The following is a 16,911-nucleotide window of genomic DNA, read 5'->3' as shown; positions in this document are numbered from 1 at the left end:
GCTCCCTGTTCCTGGGCCCAGTGTGGAAATAAATGTGTTTCCAACAGGCAGGAGAGATGGACAGGCTGCTTTTAGGCTGGTACACAGAAGATTAGGGGTGTTTACTCCATTCAGTTCCTTGCCCTACTGTCCCTGCTGTGAATAAATACCTGTTGGAAGGAAGCTGTGCTAAAGGCTGGGGGTGAGAATGACAGCCTTGGAGGAACACTGGAGGAAGGAGAGGAAGGAAAAGGTTGTTTCCAGGCAGGAGGAAACAAATGGTGCTGGAGCCAGGCAGGGCTGTGACACAGGTCAGGGATGGGGAGGAAGAAGCAGGGATTGCTGCCCAGCATCGGAAGCAGACTGTGCTTCTTTTCTTGGCTGGGCTGGGGAGAGCTCACAAGGGTCCTTGTTGTGAGCTGAATGCTGTCTGCTCCTGGCAAGCTCCGAGGGCAGCTTTGCAGGTCGGGTTCTGCCTTTCTGCTTCAGCTGCTGCCAGCAGCCTCCATTTCCCTGGAAGTCTCCATTTCTGGTTTTACTCCCCCATTTTACCAGGAGCAGAGTTCGGGCCAGCAGCAGAGAAGGCCCAAAGCCAGCTGTGGTCTGGGGTCCTCTCATCCCGAGATCAAAGCACAGGCTCCCCTCTCTCTCTCTCTCTCTGCTGTGCTCCCAGCACTTGTCATGCTTTGCTTCTGTTAAACATAACCACACACCTGCTTTGCAGGGAGATTTACATTAAAAATTATGATGTGCTTAGATAGAGTCATTAAGGAGGGATCAGAGGAATGTGTAAGATAAGCACAGGCATCTGTTCTCCAAAAATGCTGCCTTCCCTGTGTGCAGTGCTGTACTGGCAATATTGATCAGAATTCAGCCCACAAACACACACTCCTGCAAAAAGCTGAAGCTTAGGCCAAAGGCCACGTATCCTGCTTATTTTCTTGGATTTGGGAGCTGCCCAAAATGAAGGAGAAAGTAGAGAAAGTTGGTATTATTTGCTGAGGGGAAAGTTATCCCTCCTAATGAGGAGGGAAGGATTGGTTTATCCTGGAGCTGTAAGGAAACAGGGCTTTGCAAGGATTCTCTGCATTTGGAGTTCTGCTGCTCGTGCATTTCCCTACTCCCCCAAATCAAACCATCCTGTCTTCAGTCCACTGGGACAGGAGGGAGGTCTGAGACTTGGCATTCCCATGAGGCTGATGGAAGCGGGGAACATTCTGCTCCCCATTTTCTATTAACACCCAGGAGAATAATCTGCAGTGAGCTCAGCCAGGAAAGGAGAGTCAGGGGGCCCATGGGCACCATGAATGCCACAGCTGGGGGAACTTTTTGTTGTCAGGCTGGAGGACGGGGAGCAAAGCTGCCCTTTCAGCCTGGTGTCTCTTTTCCTTCACATTCTGTAGTTTCCATTTCAAACAACAACTCCTGACCCCCTCCTGGGAGGGTCTGTGTGCTGGAAGCCCTGCGATCCCCTCCCACTGCAGGTCGACTCTCCTGTCTGCTTTTTAATCTCCTGTTGGAAGACAATGAATTGTTCTGCTGTGGAGATGAATCCCTGTCATCTCCCAGATCTGCTTTGAGTCCTGTGACTGCAAATGGCAGGGCTGGCAATGACTGGAAGGGTTTTGCAGTAGTATTTTCAAAGGGGAGTCCCTCAGGTGACCTGTATGAAACCACTGCTCAGGAAAAGTCAGATATTTGGTGCCACTCACTGTTTGGTCCCTTGTGAGGGAGCCAAAGCTTCCCTGAGGCATGAAGCACACTGCTTGTTGGAAAAACCAAGCACTGGCTGAAAAGAAAAGCAAATGTTTCTGTGCTAAATGGTGATCTACCTCCCACGTTAAAGAGCACAGCATGAAAAATGGTAAAAGCTGCTGTATCAAGCTGCAGACTCTGAAAATGGGTCCATTTTACCTTGTTTAATCTCCCTTTTTTGACATTTGGCGGTAACAGTGCAGAAGTGGGATCCAATTGAAGGAGAAGGCTGATCACGTGTAGCTGTGCTCCACTGCTTGTGGAGCGTGTGGTCAGAGCTGCTGAAGTGTGAGTGAGTCCCTGGGCCACGAGCAGGGCTGAGTGTGGAGTGTCAGCAGTGTCAAGGGCTCTCACCAGTTCCCACTGGAGAGGAGAACTGGCTGTAGGATTTCTCCAGCACCTTTCTGCTGTTGGACCTGTCACTGGTGCCTGCAGAGAGCCACTCGTGAGCCCTGTTTGGTTTTGCCTTTTCCCGGGCAGGCAGCGCAGTAATTGCAGCAGAGCCGCTGCCGTGGGGAGAGCAGCGCTGGAATCCAGGATAACTTTGAGAAGCGGGCTCTGAGGTGCTTGTGGGGGATGATGAAATGGATTTTTGGACCCACTCCAGCCAGCAGTTGGTCTCTACTGCTTCAGTATCAGCAGAGATTTAAGCTCTACACAGGAGGTGACTGCTCACATCAGAGATGAATTTGGTCAAACAAGCTCCTTGGGAAGGAAGGGGGAAGGTGCTCTGCTTGAACCAGGAGGGTTTGAAAAGGGCTTTGTTCATCCTTCAGAAGGAGAACGTGCCCTCGTTTTTCAGGAAGGCAGGCGCCGGGTGGAAGTGGTTTGCAGGATTCAGTGTGCAGGGGATTGTCATGGCAACCAGAGGGAAACCCCACGGGGTGGGAAAGAGCCACAGGTGAGGGGGAGCAGGAAACCTGCTCAGAGAGGATAAAGCTGCTCCCAGCAATCCTGGTTCTAGGGGGAAAGCACTGAGAATAATTGAGTATTTTAAGCAGCTTCCAGAACCGTCTGAGCACAGCAAGTAGAAACAATTTCCTATAATAGCCCCCCGGAAACACTCAGCCACCTCAGTTTTTGCCAGTTCTCCTCCACAGATGTTGATCTCTGTGCAACTTTGCTGCCAAGACCGAGGGAAGCTTTTAGGAGAAGCTTCAGTTCTGTTTTAAGCAAGCTGGAGAGGGGTTTTAATACCTGGTACAGCATAGGGGGTGGCTGTGTGGGGCCAGCATTCCAAAGGGACTGGGGAGGGGGCTTTTGAGGGGATCCTTTGGGTAGTGCTGGGTTATGAGAGGGTGTGTGCAGCCCAGAGCTCGTGGGAAGAAGGGAGGATTCTGGAACCAGCTCCTGCCTCAGCAGCTCTGAGGCAGCAGAGGCTGCACCAGCACTGCAGCAGCAGCGAGTCCTTCCCAGCTCGGTGACACTCTCCTGGCTTTTTAGGCCCTGGAAAGAATTCCAGAGTGAAAAGAGAAGCGATGCCGAGGTTAGGGGGCAGACTGATGACTTCTGCCCAGTAGTGGATTTTCAGGGATGTGCTGAAAAATTCAGTTTCTATTTCCCCCAGTCGAAGGCGGGGGAGGTGATGGGAAGAGCTGGTGGCACTCAGCCAGATGCCTCTTCCCTCACAACGTGACCTGAACATCAGGAATTTGCATTTCCCCTCTGAGTGACTCCACAGACCAGGGGTGTAAGGTGATAACCAAGAAGTAGAGTGAGGAACTGGCTCTGTGGGGAGGCAGGGATGTGATTCCCTGGCTGGGAGGGAGCTGCCTTACTCCATTGGAAGGCTGATGAGCCTTTCGAGGAAGCTGCTGGATAACTACATGGAAGGAGCAGGTTAATGTCCCACGACAGCACACTGTAAAATGGGTAATTTCTGTGCACTGTGCATTTTGCAGAGCGGCAGCTCTGCCTAAATGAAGGTTTATGCAAAGCCCCTCTCAGAGGTGGATGCACCATTAGGCTCCAGGGTGGCTGGTTAAATTGCACTATTGATTTAATGTGCAGGAATATTTGTTAGTGCACTGGAGAGGTGCAGCTAATGACTTCTGCTGGCTTCTTCAGATTTTAGTCTGGCACACAAGGACAGAAAAGCCTGTGCTGGTGAACGAGGGCAAGAAAGGATTCACAGATCCCAATGTGGAAATCTGACTGTGCACGGCTGAACGGAGACCAACACCAGGTAAGAGCACACGTTCCTAACAGCAATGAGAAGCTAGACAAGGGGCAGGAGAACGATAAAAGCTCTTTTAAATGTCCTTTTTCATTTCCATTATTCACCACCCTGACCTTCCCTTACTGCCAAACGTCTCAAGACCATTAGTTAATCTCTCTTTTTTTAAGTTAATCTGTTTTTAAGACAAAATGCTAAATACCTGGTGAGAGGTTGAGGGGAAGCTCCTGCAGGGAGCAGGAATTTAGGCAGCAGTTACACCATTAAGATCCTTGTCTAAACAAGGTTGCCTTGTTAACTGTCTAATACAGCTGAAGCACAGGGGTGAAGGGTGTGGATTCATCCACCTGCAAACACCTGAGGAAAGCTAAAGCAGTACCAGACAAAGGATTTTGAAGTCAGGCAGAAGCTATCACTGAGGGAAATATTTAATTTACAACCACACTGAAGCCACACAGAGGCAGTGAGGAGTATGGGAAGCTGTGGGCTAAACCCCACCTGAGGTGTTTGCTCACCTGAGGAGAGCATGGGGTGTCTTTTGCAGTGGAAAGGAGGAAAGAACACACACATTGATGGCTGATTTGTGTTTATTCATGCCTTGGGTATTTCTGCAGTGGGGCTGCAGGAGCGAAGGACGAGCTATTCACTTGTATCTGCACCCAGCCTGTAGAGCTGTGCTTCATTAATAATAAAAAAATAAGTGCACAATTCCCTTAAACTCGAGTGTAGAACCAGGCCTGGAGGGAGAGGAGGTCGCTGCTCTCGAGTCCTGAGAAGCAAGAGCAGGAAGGGCATAGATTTGCACAGCAGTGGTGAATTTTTACCAAGAATGGCAAATTCCCTGCGGGAAGCAGGACAGGGCCCTGCCTGCTGCTCTGTGGCCTTGGCAGGGCAGCAGGGGAGCCTGCACCAGGTTCTCTGTGCCAGGGAGAGGCTTCACAGAGGGGCTGGAGCTCTCCAGCGCTGTCCCCAGTGCTGCTCCCCCAGCCCAGGCAGCCCAGCTCGGGACCTGAAGTGGGAGAGGGCTTTGGGATGGCTCTGCAGCGAGGCAGAGGGGTGATACCCGTGCTGCTTGTGTCTCTGTTGCAGAAGATTTCTTCATGCGCAAGGTTCCTCTCCGCAGCACCCACCCAGCCAGCCAGGCGGGAGCCAGGACCTCTGCTGACTCCCACGAGTTTTAGCCTTCTGAAACCAAGCAACACTGCATACATAAACTGCCCGGACCCCCTGCCCTTCCTCCTGGACTCGGAGCACAAGCAGACGCTCCGGAGGTGGAGACAAAAGCACAGAAAGGCCAGGACTGCCAGCTCCCGGCTCGCTGCGCTGGAGCCCCGCCGGGATGGGGCTGCACCGAGCAGGGGCTGTTTGCCAGCACCTGGGTGAGGGTGAGAGCCACGGCAATGCCCCTGGGACTGGTTTTGCTGAGACACACCGACCTTGTGGCCACGTGTGCGACAGCCCGAGCAGCTCTCTGGCCGTGGAGGGGACAGCTGCCTTCCGAGATGGCACCTTAGCCCTTAATTTTAAACCTAGTTTAATCAGTGTTTGTTACGCTGCACAAGACAGGAAGGATTTGGGGGAGGGGGAAAAGCGAGGCAGGTTAGAACAAACCCATGAAGCATCGCTGTTCTCTGTATTCCCTCTCCTTTTCCTTCCTCAGTTTCACAGTTTGGGGGGCACCCTCCCATTTCTTGGCGTTCATGGAATCATAGCAGGGTTGGGGGTGGAAAGGTCCTCTGGTCCAACCCCCTGCCATGGGCAGGGGGCACCTTCAGCTGGGCCAGGTTGCTCCTGGCCTTGAATATTCCCAGGGATGGGGCATCCACCACATCTCCAGGCAACCTGTGCCACTGTTACACCACCCTCATTGTAGAAGAACGTCCTTGTATCTAATATATCCTCTTTTAGTTTAAACCATCGGCCCTCGTTCTATCCCTGCTAGAAGGTTTGTCCCCATCGTTCTTGTAACACCCCTGGGGGATGTCCCCAGAGTGGGATAGAGGGACAGGATCAGGGAGATGCTGATCACCACCAATTCACCACTGATCCTGGATGGAGTCATGTTTCCAGCATGTGGGTCTCTAAAAATGCTAAAATAATTGGAACTGGGGATTTATGAGATTGCTGGGGCCACACACTGTAACATTCATCCAGATCTTGGTCCTGTTTAGCCCTAATTTGGTTCCTGTGAGCATTAGGGGTGGGATTCTCTGAAGGGTGCTCCTACGTAAAGGCAAATTTCCACTCTTAAAAAATAAAACTGCTTCAAACTAGGGACTGGATGCTAAGAGGTGATTTTAGTGCATTTCCCATGTGACTGGGATGTACCCTTCAGCCCCTGTTTCTGCTCCTGCAGAGCTCCTGGAGTGAAAAACCACCCTGGAGCAGTTCCCAGTCACCTCTGATGGACAGAGCAGCACCCTTGGGAAGGGGATCCTGGGCTCAGCACCTGGCTCGAGGTGGCATCAAGCAGGACATCGGTCACCTCTGCCCCGGTGTGTGACACCAAAGGGCAGTGTTGGTGAAAGGGGGGTGCTGAAGGTGGGCTTTGCCCCTCGGTGAGAGACAGGACTGAGCAGTGCAGGAGCAGGACCTGGGTGCTGCCACCGTGGGTGACTCTGTTTGAGGCTGCCGAACGTGCTGAGATAACAACTGAGGTACGACAGGCCCCTTCTCCCCATCCAAAACCCCTAAATTCCCTCCCCCTTCATAACTGTTGTCAAATCTTTGATCACCCCCCCCCACTATCCCAATTCTTTCAAAAAGGTCTGAAGCACAATTTTACCTTTGAACTGAGGGGAAAATGTAATCCTGCAATAGATGTGGTTATTTTTTAGCCCTAACATACAGAACTATTAAAGTGCTCTGGGTTTGATTGTTGGCTTCATGGTGCAGAAGTCTCTCCTTGGACTAATGACATTGTGTATTTCCTGATATTTCAAAGGAAAATATTTTTTGTAAATTATTTTCCCCCACTGTATATCAGAACCATTGGGGAAAAGTCACATTCTTTAGTTCCCAGCCACAGAAGCCTTTACAAAAATGTTCCTTTTAGATGCGGTGGCTGAAGCACTACTTGGATAGAAAGTGTTGGATGCTGCTGGCTGCTCTGTGGGAACAGGTATTGTTATCTTGGATTAAAACTCTGCACTCAAGTAGATTTATTCTGTTATTGTACTTCTGAGTTCCCTTCAGCCTGCAAACCCGACAGTGGAAAGAGACATTTTTCAAGGACTACCACGTTTTCATAACATTGATAGAGTTTCCAACTGATGTCCTCTCCGAGCTGCATGTTTTGGTTCACTAATCTGGATTCCAGTCCCTGCTGGGTTCCAACCTTCCCTCCTCGGAAGGAAGTAACTTCCAGAAAGATGCAAAGGATGGAGTTCTGAACACAGCCCTGCACATTTGCTCTGGCCACAGGAGCCTGGGCCCTTTCAGCTGCCGTGGCCCTGGGGAGCAGAGATAGGTGTGACCAGACGTGGCCAGGATGGAGTGTGTTCCAGCTGCACTGTCTGTTGTCAGTTTTAAACAAACTGTATTTAAATTTGTTAAATAAAATGATGGTTTCTAAGAGCCAGAATACCCTGCACCTCCCTTACAGACACAGTCTGGTGTTTCCCTCAGAGCCTGAATCCTGCTACTGGCACAGAAAGCAGCGACTCCTTGGAGGTCCTGAAGGATTCACAGCTCGAGTTTGATTTCTTCCTCTCCCTAAGGAGGCTGCAGCTCCTCTGTGCCTTGGAGCTGGTGAGTTCAAAGAACGTCATGTTTACCTAAATCCCGAGTTTGTGTTTACAGGGACAAAAAGAAAAAAGAAATCAGGACCCAAGATCCCGGGGCAGCTTTAAGGCAAAAGCAGGGATGAGTTTTCCTACTTGTAGTCCCTTCGCTTCCATCCCAGCCCAAATCTGATCCCTGCTCATTTTCCAAGGGGGAATTTCATCTTAGCATGAGTGGGGAGAGGACTGGAGGACTCACTTGCTCTTTTCTCCTCCTTGGAAATTCTCATTCCTGCCTGGCTGAAACATAATGATACATTTGATAGAAGACAAAACACATTTCACTTTTTAAAACTTTTTTTTTTTCCTTTTGAGAGAGAGACGACCTCCATAGCAAAACTTAGTGGAAAAAAAAAACCAAATTAAAAGTCATTTGACAACCACCTTGGCCTCCAACACAGGAACACATAATGGCCTTTTTGCAGAGAGACCTGCTAAAATCTGCCTCAAAGCACGCCAAAATGGTTTTCCACACCTGATTACTCACATGTTCACCAACTATTTTCTCCCTACCTAATTATAAAAACGAGGAGGCCAGCGATAGCACATTTTGAAAGTCCCTGGAAAGCTGAGCTCAGCTTTCGGTTCAGATGGCTTCAGTTCTTTCTCTCTCTCTCTCACCTGCCTCCAGCACCTTTTTACTCCCCCACATCCACCAGATGGTCCAGAACATGCGCAGCCATCCAGGCTGGGGGTTCTCAGTAGTCCAGGGAATGAGCTGCTGCATCCATCCGTCCATGGAACAACGGCCCTGCTTCCTCCGGCCGGCCTCTCCTCTGAGAGGGCAAATCCCTTCCCTGGCTCTAGTGGAGATTAGCATGCCCAAGTGCTGAGCCATCACGTCCCCAGACATGCAACCAGGAATATTCAGGATGAGCCAAACATGGGAAAGCAGCTCTGCTCAGTCCACGTACTGGGTCCGTCCTAAATAGGGGATGTCCACGGACTGGATGATCCGTCCCGCCGTGCGCTCCTCAAAGATGACAATCTGCACAGGGAGAGAGAAAACCCCTTCTTACAAAGCCTGGGGGGCTTTAAATAATTTCAGGAGGAGGGGAAGGAAGCATCATTTAAAGACATCAGTCAGTGTGAGTCTGAACAGTGACTGAGACTCTGCCTCGGCACCACGTGGTACAGGAATGAAGCAGCAGCACATCAGCTTTGTCTCCATTTCCAACTTGGGGCAGAGCTTTGTAGTTCAGCTGCCATCCTCGCCACCCCTTAGTGGCTGTCAGAGCCAGAGCCAGCTTTAGAGCAGCACCTTCCCTCATTTTCACAGGTCTTAGGAGACAGCACTGTCCTTCCCCTCTATTGTGCTGGCTTGCAGCTAAGGGAGGATAATTGATGTCCTGTGCACGTCTGGCTCTTTGGGACACGGATCTTTAACAACACCCACAGGCAAAGGGCAATCCCAGCAGAGCCTCTCACCTCGTTGCCCCCTCTCCGTAGCCAGGGCCCAGGAAGGTAAAGCGTCTCCTGAGGTCCAATCTTCCAGTATCTTCCCAGGTTCTGACCATTGACGAACACCACTCCTTTTTCCCAGCCCTGGAATCAAGGCAGAACACGGAATTACCGATGCAGCTCTGCTGCCTCGTTAGCGTCCCCACAGGAACCCAAATCTGCTTTCACACTTGCATTCTTTCCAGCCACTTTCTGCAAGTTTTCTGCTTGCTTTCCCTGTGCAAGTCCCTGCAGCCAGGAACATTTAAACAAGCCCTGTTGAACAGGAGTTATTCTTAATGTGCTCATTAAGAGGATAAAGCTTTCAAAAAACGTGCAATTTGTGATTCATGCTCGTACAGGAAATTTCATCCCTTTGAACAGACAGGCCTTTATTCCTTCCCAAGCATGGAATATCTGCCCTCACCTCTTTCCCAAGTGACAGAAATACTGAATTGCTGCTGGCTGGCCTGATTTGCAACAAATACGATTCTCCCAATAAATGGGAAAGTGAGCAGGACAGTAAGGATGGGCACAAGCCTTGGCTCTAAGGGAGGGAAATCAGAGGAGGAAGTTTAATAATACTTAAAATCTCATCTGAAGGTCTAGGCAATCTCCCACAGAAGGATGACAGGAATGCTAACTCCCATGCCATGGCCACAAAGAAGTGACTCTTTCCATGTCACACTGAGGAGACGGGGATAAAACAAGGGCCTCCATTATTTTCTGTGCCCATTACTCCTCTGCAACTAGAAAATCACATCTGTATGCCAGTAAAAAAAGACTGAAGTGGTCACTGGCAGCTCTGCGGGGCCAGTACTGCACGTTTGCCCTTCAGGACCTCTCCAGACTGAACAGAAGTACCTGGAGGAGACTTTCAGCCCCTCAGAATAATTCTCTAAAAGAGAGGGGGAGACTACAGACACAGAGGCCAGTCAGAGCTGTTGCACAAGTGTCTCTCAAACCAGCTCTTTAAAAACCTTGATTAAAAACAACCAGGACTTGCCTGTAGCTTCAAGAAGGTGTCCTGTGGCTGCTGCTCTATCCACAGCCTCCCGCGGAAAAATGCCGGCCCCACGAAATAATCCGGGACCGTGCTCCAGCCAGACACACGCTGCAAGCTGCAAGAGAGGGACAGCTCACACAGGGCACTGGGGCCACCTGCCTCTGTCCCCAGGGTCTACATCCCTGCCAGGCCAAGCTGGGGTACAAGACAAGGGTACCTGGGGCTGTCGCCACCTCTGATGCTTCACAGCGACGGGAAATGCTTTTTACAAGAGCGTGTGGTGACAGGACAAGGGGGAAAGCATTCAGACTGGATGAGAGCAGGTGTAGATGGAATATTGGCATGAAATTTTTCCCTGAGAGGATGGTGAGGCCCTGGCAGAGGTTGCCCAGAGAAGCTGTGGCTGCCCCATCCCTGGAAGTGTCCAAGGCCAGGTTGGAGCAACCTGGGATAGTGGAAGGTGTCCCTGCCCAGGGCAGGGGTGGGATAGAGGATCTTTAAGGCCCTTTCCACCAAACCACTCTGGGATAAAAGCTCGGCTTCATGTTGGTTGTTGAGGATCCTTCAGATCTGCCAGGGTGCTTTAAATGTCTGTGGCTTGCTAAAGGAAGCTGCAGAACTGACAGGATTCAAACCAGACATTGCTGCCACTGCTCCTGTCGAGGAACACAAACACATCCTTGCAAGGTTGCAGTAATTAGGGGAAATCTGACATTATTTCTTACCTGTGGCAACAATTTGGGAGCAGGGCACAAACAGAAGAGGAAATAAGGAGTGTAGAATCCCACAGAAGCCTTGAGCTTCTGTCAGGACATGCTCCCTCCAACCCTTACAGACTGCATCTCTTGGACTGGGGGAAGTTATTGATCCAGTGCAGCCTGGCTGCCACTGAATTATTCAACTCAAAGCCTGTGACAGCTCCTTTCACAACACTCCTCTCCCTCCTCCCCCAGGAGACTGTGAGCTGATTGTGTTTCAGTGCTGCTGGTCAGCAGCCAGGAGCTGAGGGTAGTGGTGACTAATCTTGCTTTTGTTTGGGCATGGCAGCTCACTTGCTTTAATGCTCCTCTCTGGAAATGTTCCTCTAACACCCTGCAGTCCAAAAGGCTGTGAATTACCCCATCAATAAGAATTCTTCAGGTAGCCCCCAGCACCTGGTAAAACTGCCCTTAGACATTTCTGAATGTGGACTTTTTTTCCTTTTAAAAGCCATCTCAGTTTAACGTGGCCTCTCTCTCCCTCCTACACAAAATGGGGCAGCTGTGATATCTCGGGGGATGCACGTAAGTTTCTGGTATTAAAAACATCACTGTAAAGAGTGTCTCTGGATTGTGGCCACAGTCCATAGGGCATCTGCTGCCTGAAACACTTGCTGAGGTTTTCTGTATGTGCTGACAGAGGCTCCTCAAACATCCCCCTGCTAGATTTCCTTCCTTGAATTAAAGCAAAACAACATAAAAGAGAGGGAGCCATCTGGATTGTTAATGCACTATCAGTAGCTTTCTAGAATTAATCTATCCCTCGCCAGTCTGAATTACTAAATATATCAGCCAGATTGGTAATTTCCAGAAAGACCCGAAATTTCCAACGTGTGGGTGTGTGGGGATCCTCCCGTTTGGGTAAGCCTGGTTTTTACCTACCTGATCTAACCCTGCTGCAAGGAAATCTTTAAATCCTGCACAGTGGGATTAGATTTCTCCCTAAATAATGGTATGGATCAGCTGGCACCATTTCGTGCACTATTTCAGGCAAAGGTGTCAGCGAGGAACTGATCAGTGCAAAAATCCACCTCCCCACTGTTACCTCAGGTTGCTCCCTATCAGATACTGCACTGCTGGAAAAACAGGTGGTTTCAAATGAGGAAGGGGAAAAAAAAAAATGTTTAAATCCCACAAACCTTTTCATGAAGGCAGGTTTCATCTCCAAACTGTAAATCTTGAAGTTCCTCAAGGGGGTTTTATTCAAGAAGACGTCACCAATTAAGCCTGCAAGAGCAATGGAGGTAATGAAGAGTTGAGGAGCAGCTAAGGCTGATGGATTTTGCTATTTGAATCTGTGGAACAGCAGGAGATGGAAAGCAGCCACGTTCTGCAATGGAATTAGAGTCCATATGGTCCCATTGCTCATCCAGATGGAGTGGGGAGCATTACTAAACTTCGGCCTCTCCATTCTCTCCTCTCCCTCAACTCACCAGGGCCCCAAACACCCTCCCAGCAGAAAACACTGGGATGTGTTGGACAGGCAGCACATGGGGCATTGTTGGGGTTTAGTGAGCTGACCATGCACAGATTTTTTTAAAGCAGTCAATCTCTTCTGTAACAGGCACAGCAAAATAAAACATGGGCCAGCACTGACACCCAGAGCTGCTCCAGGGCTTTCCATCGCAGGATTTTAAGGCACCTTAATAACTCAGTCACCTTTAGCACCTTTTTGTTAAAGCTGCTCTCCCTGAAGCAGGCAAAGCCTGGGTTCTAATGCAGCCTCCTAATCACAGGACTGAGGCTGCTGAGGCAGCACTGAGGCTTTATGGAACTTTTCTGCATTAAATAAAATCAATACAGTCATGTGCCTAACTCCATTAATCTATTTTATAGAGCTTTTGCACATAGCTCCCCATTAAAACAGAATCAACCTCTTCCAGCTCCACCACTGTGTGCGACAGGCTTGAGCATTTCAGTCAATTCTGCTCAAGGGGATGCAGTTCCCTCCTCCTGAGACTGTGTGAGCTTTTAAATGCAATTATCAACCCCCAAGGGAAAACACGGATTAAAAAAGGTATTTTCCTTCCCTCCCTTGAAGTAATATGCTCACAGAGCAAGAGAAAGGGAGCTGAGCATCACCTAGGAAACCTAGAGCAGAGCCAGATTCATTGATAGCCTTGGCTTTAGCTATGCCCTTATAAAATAAACCTTGGTGCAGGGCACTGAGCAGCCACTGCTTTTCCTCTGATCACTCCAGACAGGGGCTGAGGATGTTTTTTAACACACTCCTTCCCTCACACCATTTCCCACCAACTCCCAGTCCTGACCAGCACCACAAGAGCTGTACTAGGCCCTTAGCTGGTTCTGTGCACAGCACACAGACAGTTCTGCAGCATTTACACTCTGAGAAGTGTCTGGGAGAGTTTGGGAGCACAGAAGCAAACCCACCTTTCCTCTGCTCGTTCAGTGCCAGCCCATAATTGACGCGCCCACGGTTCTCTACCAGGAGCCTCAGCTGCCTGAAGCCCTGCTAAAAACAAACAAGGAGAAGCATCAGGTCCTGCACCAGCCTCAGCAGAGGCCAGTGAAGCTGTTCAAGAGGGGAAGTGGCACCACAACCTTTGGCAGCTGCAATTTATAAATCCACCTTGAAGTTCTCTGCTGCCAACAGTGAGGAACTCGCAGCCTTTGCACAGAAGCTTTCTGGTTTGTTTTTTCATTTTCTCTTGAATTTTTAACTCCTATTTTGATATCACCCACAGAGCCAGAACTGGAGTTTGACACAGGACAGGCTCATGTCATAAACTCTCCCACAAGCCTTAAGAACAGCCAGTGCATCCACCCCCTCCCCTGCTCCTAGAGCCACCACAGCTCTGTTGGAATGAGCTCAGTCAGTACATTGTTCTTAGTGCCAACTTCTGCCAGGGTAAAACTGCTCTCAGAGCTAAAGAGAGACATTCCCCCTCATTTAATTTGAGACCCAAGACCCTCCAAACCCCCTTTAAACCTGCTTTGTGCTAAGGAAGATGAAGCCTGCGTGGATTTAATCTGCACAAACAGGGTACAGGTACTCAATGTTGTGGCTGAGGTAAGAAGGCTGGCAAATTTCGTGCAGCAAGGACTACAATAACTTGAATTTTCTCCACGGAAAAGCATTCAAACCCCAGTTCTCAATCGCAAAACGGCAGTGAAATCCCACTATTCCACTAGTGAGATGGTGTTTGATTAGGGCACCAAGCTAGTCCGAGTCAGGAGTAGGTGCCTTTCTGAGACTTCTCCCTCTTTAGCAGCCTTGGTTCTGTCATCCACACCCTGAGCAATCTCCAGCAGTTACCTGTCCCTCAGGAATGGAGAGCTCCACTGTGTTGTAGTCCAGCTCCCCCACGTACATGGTGTTAACAAACACCTGCAGAACAGAGCACAGGAGACCAGAGCAACCGCTCATCAATTATGTCATAATCAGATCACTCAAGCTGTATTTGGGGAAGAAATTGTCTCTGCTTGAAACTAGAACTGAAGTGTCCACAACTGTGTCATGGATTCAGTTCAGGTGGGAATAAAATAATCAAAATATTCTCAGAACATTCAACATTCTGATGTTTAAAGATGTTACAAGTTTTAGCAGACTGGAACTGGAAATTTAATTAGAAATGATAAGGCTTGAGGCTTAGCTGAGAACTGCAAAGAGTGAATCATAAAACTAATCTAAAATTTCGTGTTTTCCCCCATTTCCTGCCTCCACCCAAGGCGAGTGAGTGCCTAAGGAGCCCTGTGCCCCTACCTGTGCCCGGTCCCGGACGTGGTCCCTGGTGTGCAGGTGGCCACCCCCAAAAATGACAGTCTCGTAGAGCACATATCCATAGGGCTGCCCAATGCTGTCGTTCAGATGCAGATTCTCCATGTTCACAGGGAACTCTGACTTAATGGGCTGCAGAGGAGAAGCAAATCGAACATCAGGAGTGGCCTCTCACATTGGCAGACCACGCAGAGGCAGCAGGTATCCCACGCTGCCACAGGTGAGAGCCTCCCGAGCTCTGCTCCAACCCAAATCCCCTCCTGACCCTAAGAAAGCTGCACCACAGTACAAGAAAAAGGAGCCAAGGACTTGCAACACCACAATTCCAAGAGAACAGAAGTCACAGTGGAAAAGGCAAGATAAAAGATTTGCTGCTTTTGCATATCCTTGGCAAAAAAAAAAATCCCCAACCTCATCCTTGTGGGATAAAAAGGCAGAGCACAAATTGCCTTTTGCACCTAGAAGTTGCTGCCTTTTAGGTCTGGGATGCATTAAAAGAGGTGTCACTACCTGTAAAAGTGCTGGCAACACATCCCAGAGAGAGATGTATTGGTGCAGCAGGATGGCACCGTAGGAGGCCTTGCTTTCAATCATGGGAGGCAGAGGAAGGGGCTGGCCTGGGATGCAAAAAGAAAGATGGAACAATGATTTCAGACAACACAAATTCAAGATCCCTCCAGACCTCCTTTGGTCCTTAATTCCCAACAACCCAGAGCCCCAGGGCTGCAGCAGAAGGGGCAGTTTAAACATTTCCTTCGTGTAACAGTGTGGGGGGAGCAGTGCCTTGGCTCCTGGGTTTGTAATTACCAATGACCATGCTGAAGAGCTGTCGCAGCTTGAAGAATTTGGATGTGTAGTCTCCAGCCTCTGTCAGCACAGCATCGTAATCTGGAAAAGCAGCACATGTTTTGAAAACATAAAGCAGCTCTGCGACGGCTTCACGCAAGAAATGCAAGCCCCAGGCACAATTTTCATGGCACTGTCTGTAGTATGGAAGTCTGTACACTTTAATCTGAGTGAACATCACTAAAGAGCCACAGAATTCCTTAATTTAGACAAGAGCCATTCACCGAGGAGCAACACGCTTTCAGAGGTCTAATTTGCACACATCCAGAATTTCACACAGGATGAAGTCAACCATTTGAACAAATTAACCATTTTAACAAAGGGCTGTTGGGATGAAAAGAGATTTATGGCACAGTTGCACTTGGTAAAATTAAAAAATGGTGTCTTGGATCACCATCTCTCCCTAGAAAGAAGAGAAATCAAGTCATCATCTGTGACACCTCTAATTACAGTTCAGAATAAAGGAATCTCCCACATCCTGGAGTGGGTTGGGAATTGGAAACACCAACAAAAGCCCCTTTTTAGACAGGTATTTGCTTCTGAGCTGTGTTCCACCTCATCCCTCCAGGACAAAGTGGTTGTGCTGATTATTCTCAGCATTGCTGGTGACTGTCACTAACCCAGGGTAGTCAGAGCTGCACAGGCAAGGCAGGGAAAATAAACTCACCATAACTGGTGACATCTGACTTGTACTCATCAGCTTCCAGAGCCCCGTTCATGAAGCCAAAGTTGGTGCCTCCATGGAACATGTAGAGGTTGATGGATGCTCCTGTTTTGAGGACGCTTGCTACAGTATTCACCATCTCTGCAAAAAAAGGGCAGTGCCAGGGAGGTCAGAGACCACAAATCTGGGCCAGGAATTCAAATCAGACACGTTCTGCTCCGTGCAGTCACAGTGATTTGTGTTGTGATTTGCACCTTGCCCTCAGGAAGGGCAGCACATCTCCTGATGCATTAATACATTGAAATATCCTCTCCTCCAGGTGAAAAGGGGTGAAGCTCACAGCCTCCAGCAGTTTTTTGGCTTTTAAGCAGCAAAGTTGTAAGGACTCCTCAGTGAGACTCCTAAAGGAACACACTAATGACCCAATTACATAAACAATTACAGGAGGATGAGAGAGTCCTTAAAACATTCTATAGCTCTGTTTTCACTGCTCTTTAGATGCCCTGGGGGGTCTGGAATTGTTGGTTTATTTTTTTACTAGTAGCCTTCCTAATGAGCTTTTAAACCAGGGAGAAGGTGCTGCACTCACAAGGGGTTTAAATTCACCACAAAATGTCCTACAAGAACAGCGTTTGGTGCTCACCATCTGCATCAAAGACATAGTGAGGGCCTCCCCAGTTATCAAACCACCCGGTCCAGTACTCCATCACCATCTTTGGCTGGTCTTTCTGTGTCAAAAGAAAAACAGAGTTAAAATGGATTCAGG

The 16,911-nt window shown here is 49.2% G+C and overlaps 2 protein-coding genes across 10 annotated transcripts in view; one reads left to right on the top strand and one right to left on the bottom strand.

Annotated features, from left to right (window-relative positions):
• The window catches only part of B3GAT1 (beta-1,3-glucuronyltransferase 1), a 34,931-nt gene extending 27,438 nt beyond the window's left edge, over nt 1–7,493 (top strand). For all 7 annotated transcript variants that reach the window (XM_017738413.1, XM_017738412.1, XM_017738410.1 and 4 more), the window contains 2 exons: nt 3,802–3,919; nt 5,000–7,493. In XM_017738413.1, the coding sequence (XP_017593902.1) occupies nt 3,802–3,888 (87 nt within the window). In that variant the 3' untranslated portion in view covers nt 3,889–3,919; nt 5,000–7,493. The remainder of the gene's footprint in view (nt 1–3,801; nt 3,920–4,999) is intronic.
• A 478-nt stretch (nt 7,494–7,971) lies between these two features.
• LOC103618571 (beta-galactosidase-1-like protein 2) overlaps nt 7,972–16,911 on the bottom strand; it is a 41,267-nt gene continuing 32,327 nt past the window's right edge. For 2 of the 3 annotated variants that reach the window (XM_017738405.1, XM_017738407.1), the window contains 11 exons: nt 16,789–16,873; nt 16,149–16,286; nt 15,443–15,523; nt 15,146–15,252; nt 14,621–14,767; nt 14,174–14,245; nt 13,288–13,369; nt 12,036–12,123; nt 10,139–10,253; nt 9,121–9,237; nt 7,972–8,680 (listed from right to left, as the gene is read on the bottom strand). In XM_017738405.1, coding sequence (XP_017593894.1) covers nt 8,594–8,680; nt 9,121–9,237; nt 10,139–10,253; nt 12,036–12,123; nt 13,288–13,369; nt 14,174–14,245; nt 14,621–14,767; nt 15,146–15,252; nt 15,443–15,523; nt 16,149–16,286; nt 16,789–16,873 — 1,119 coding nt within the window. In that variant the 3' untranslated portion in view covers nt 7,972–8,593. The remainder of the gene's footprint in view (nt 8,681–9,120; nt 9,238–10,138; nt 10,254–12,035; nt 12,124–13,287; nt 13,370–14,173; nt 14,246–14,620; nt 14,768–15,145; nt 15,253–15,442; nt 15,524–16,148; nt 16,287–16,788; nt 16,874–16,911) is intronic. The other variant, XM_017738406.1, reaches the window with a different exon arrangement.

This window comes from Corvus brachyrhynchos, unplaced genomic scaffold (assembly GCF_000691975.1).
Source record: "Corvus brachyrhynchos isolate BGI_N302 unplaced genomic scaffold, ASM69197v1 scaffold46, whole genome shotgun sequence".
In the NCBI taxonomy this organism is placed as follows: domain Eukaryota; kingdom Metazoa; phylum Chordata; class Aves; order Passeriformes; family Corvidae; genus Corvus; species Corvus brachyrhynchos.
This window is presented reverse-complemented; position numbering and strand designations above follow the sequence as displayed.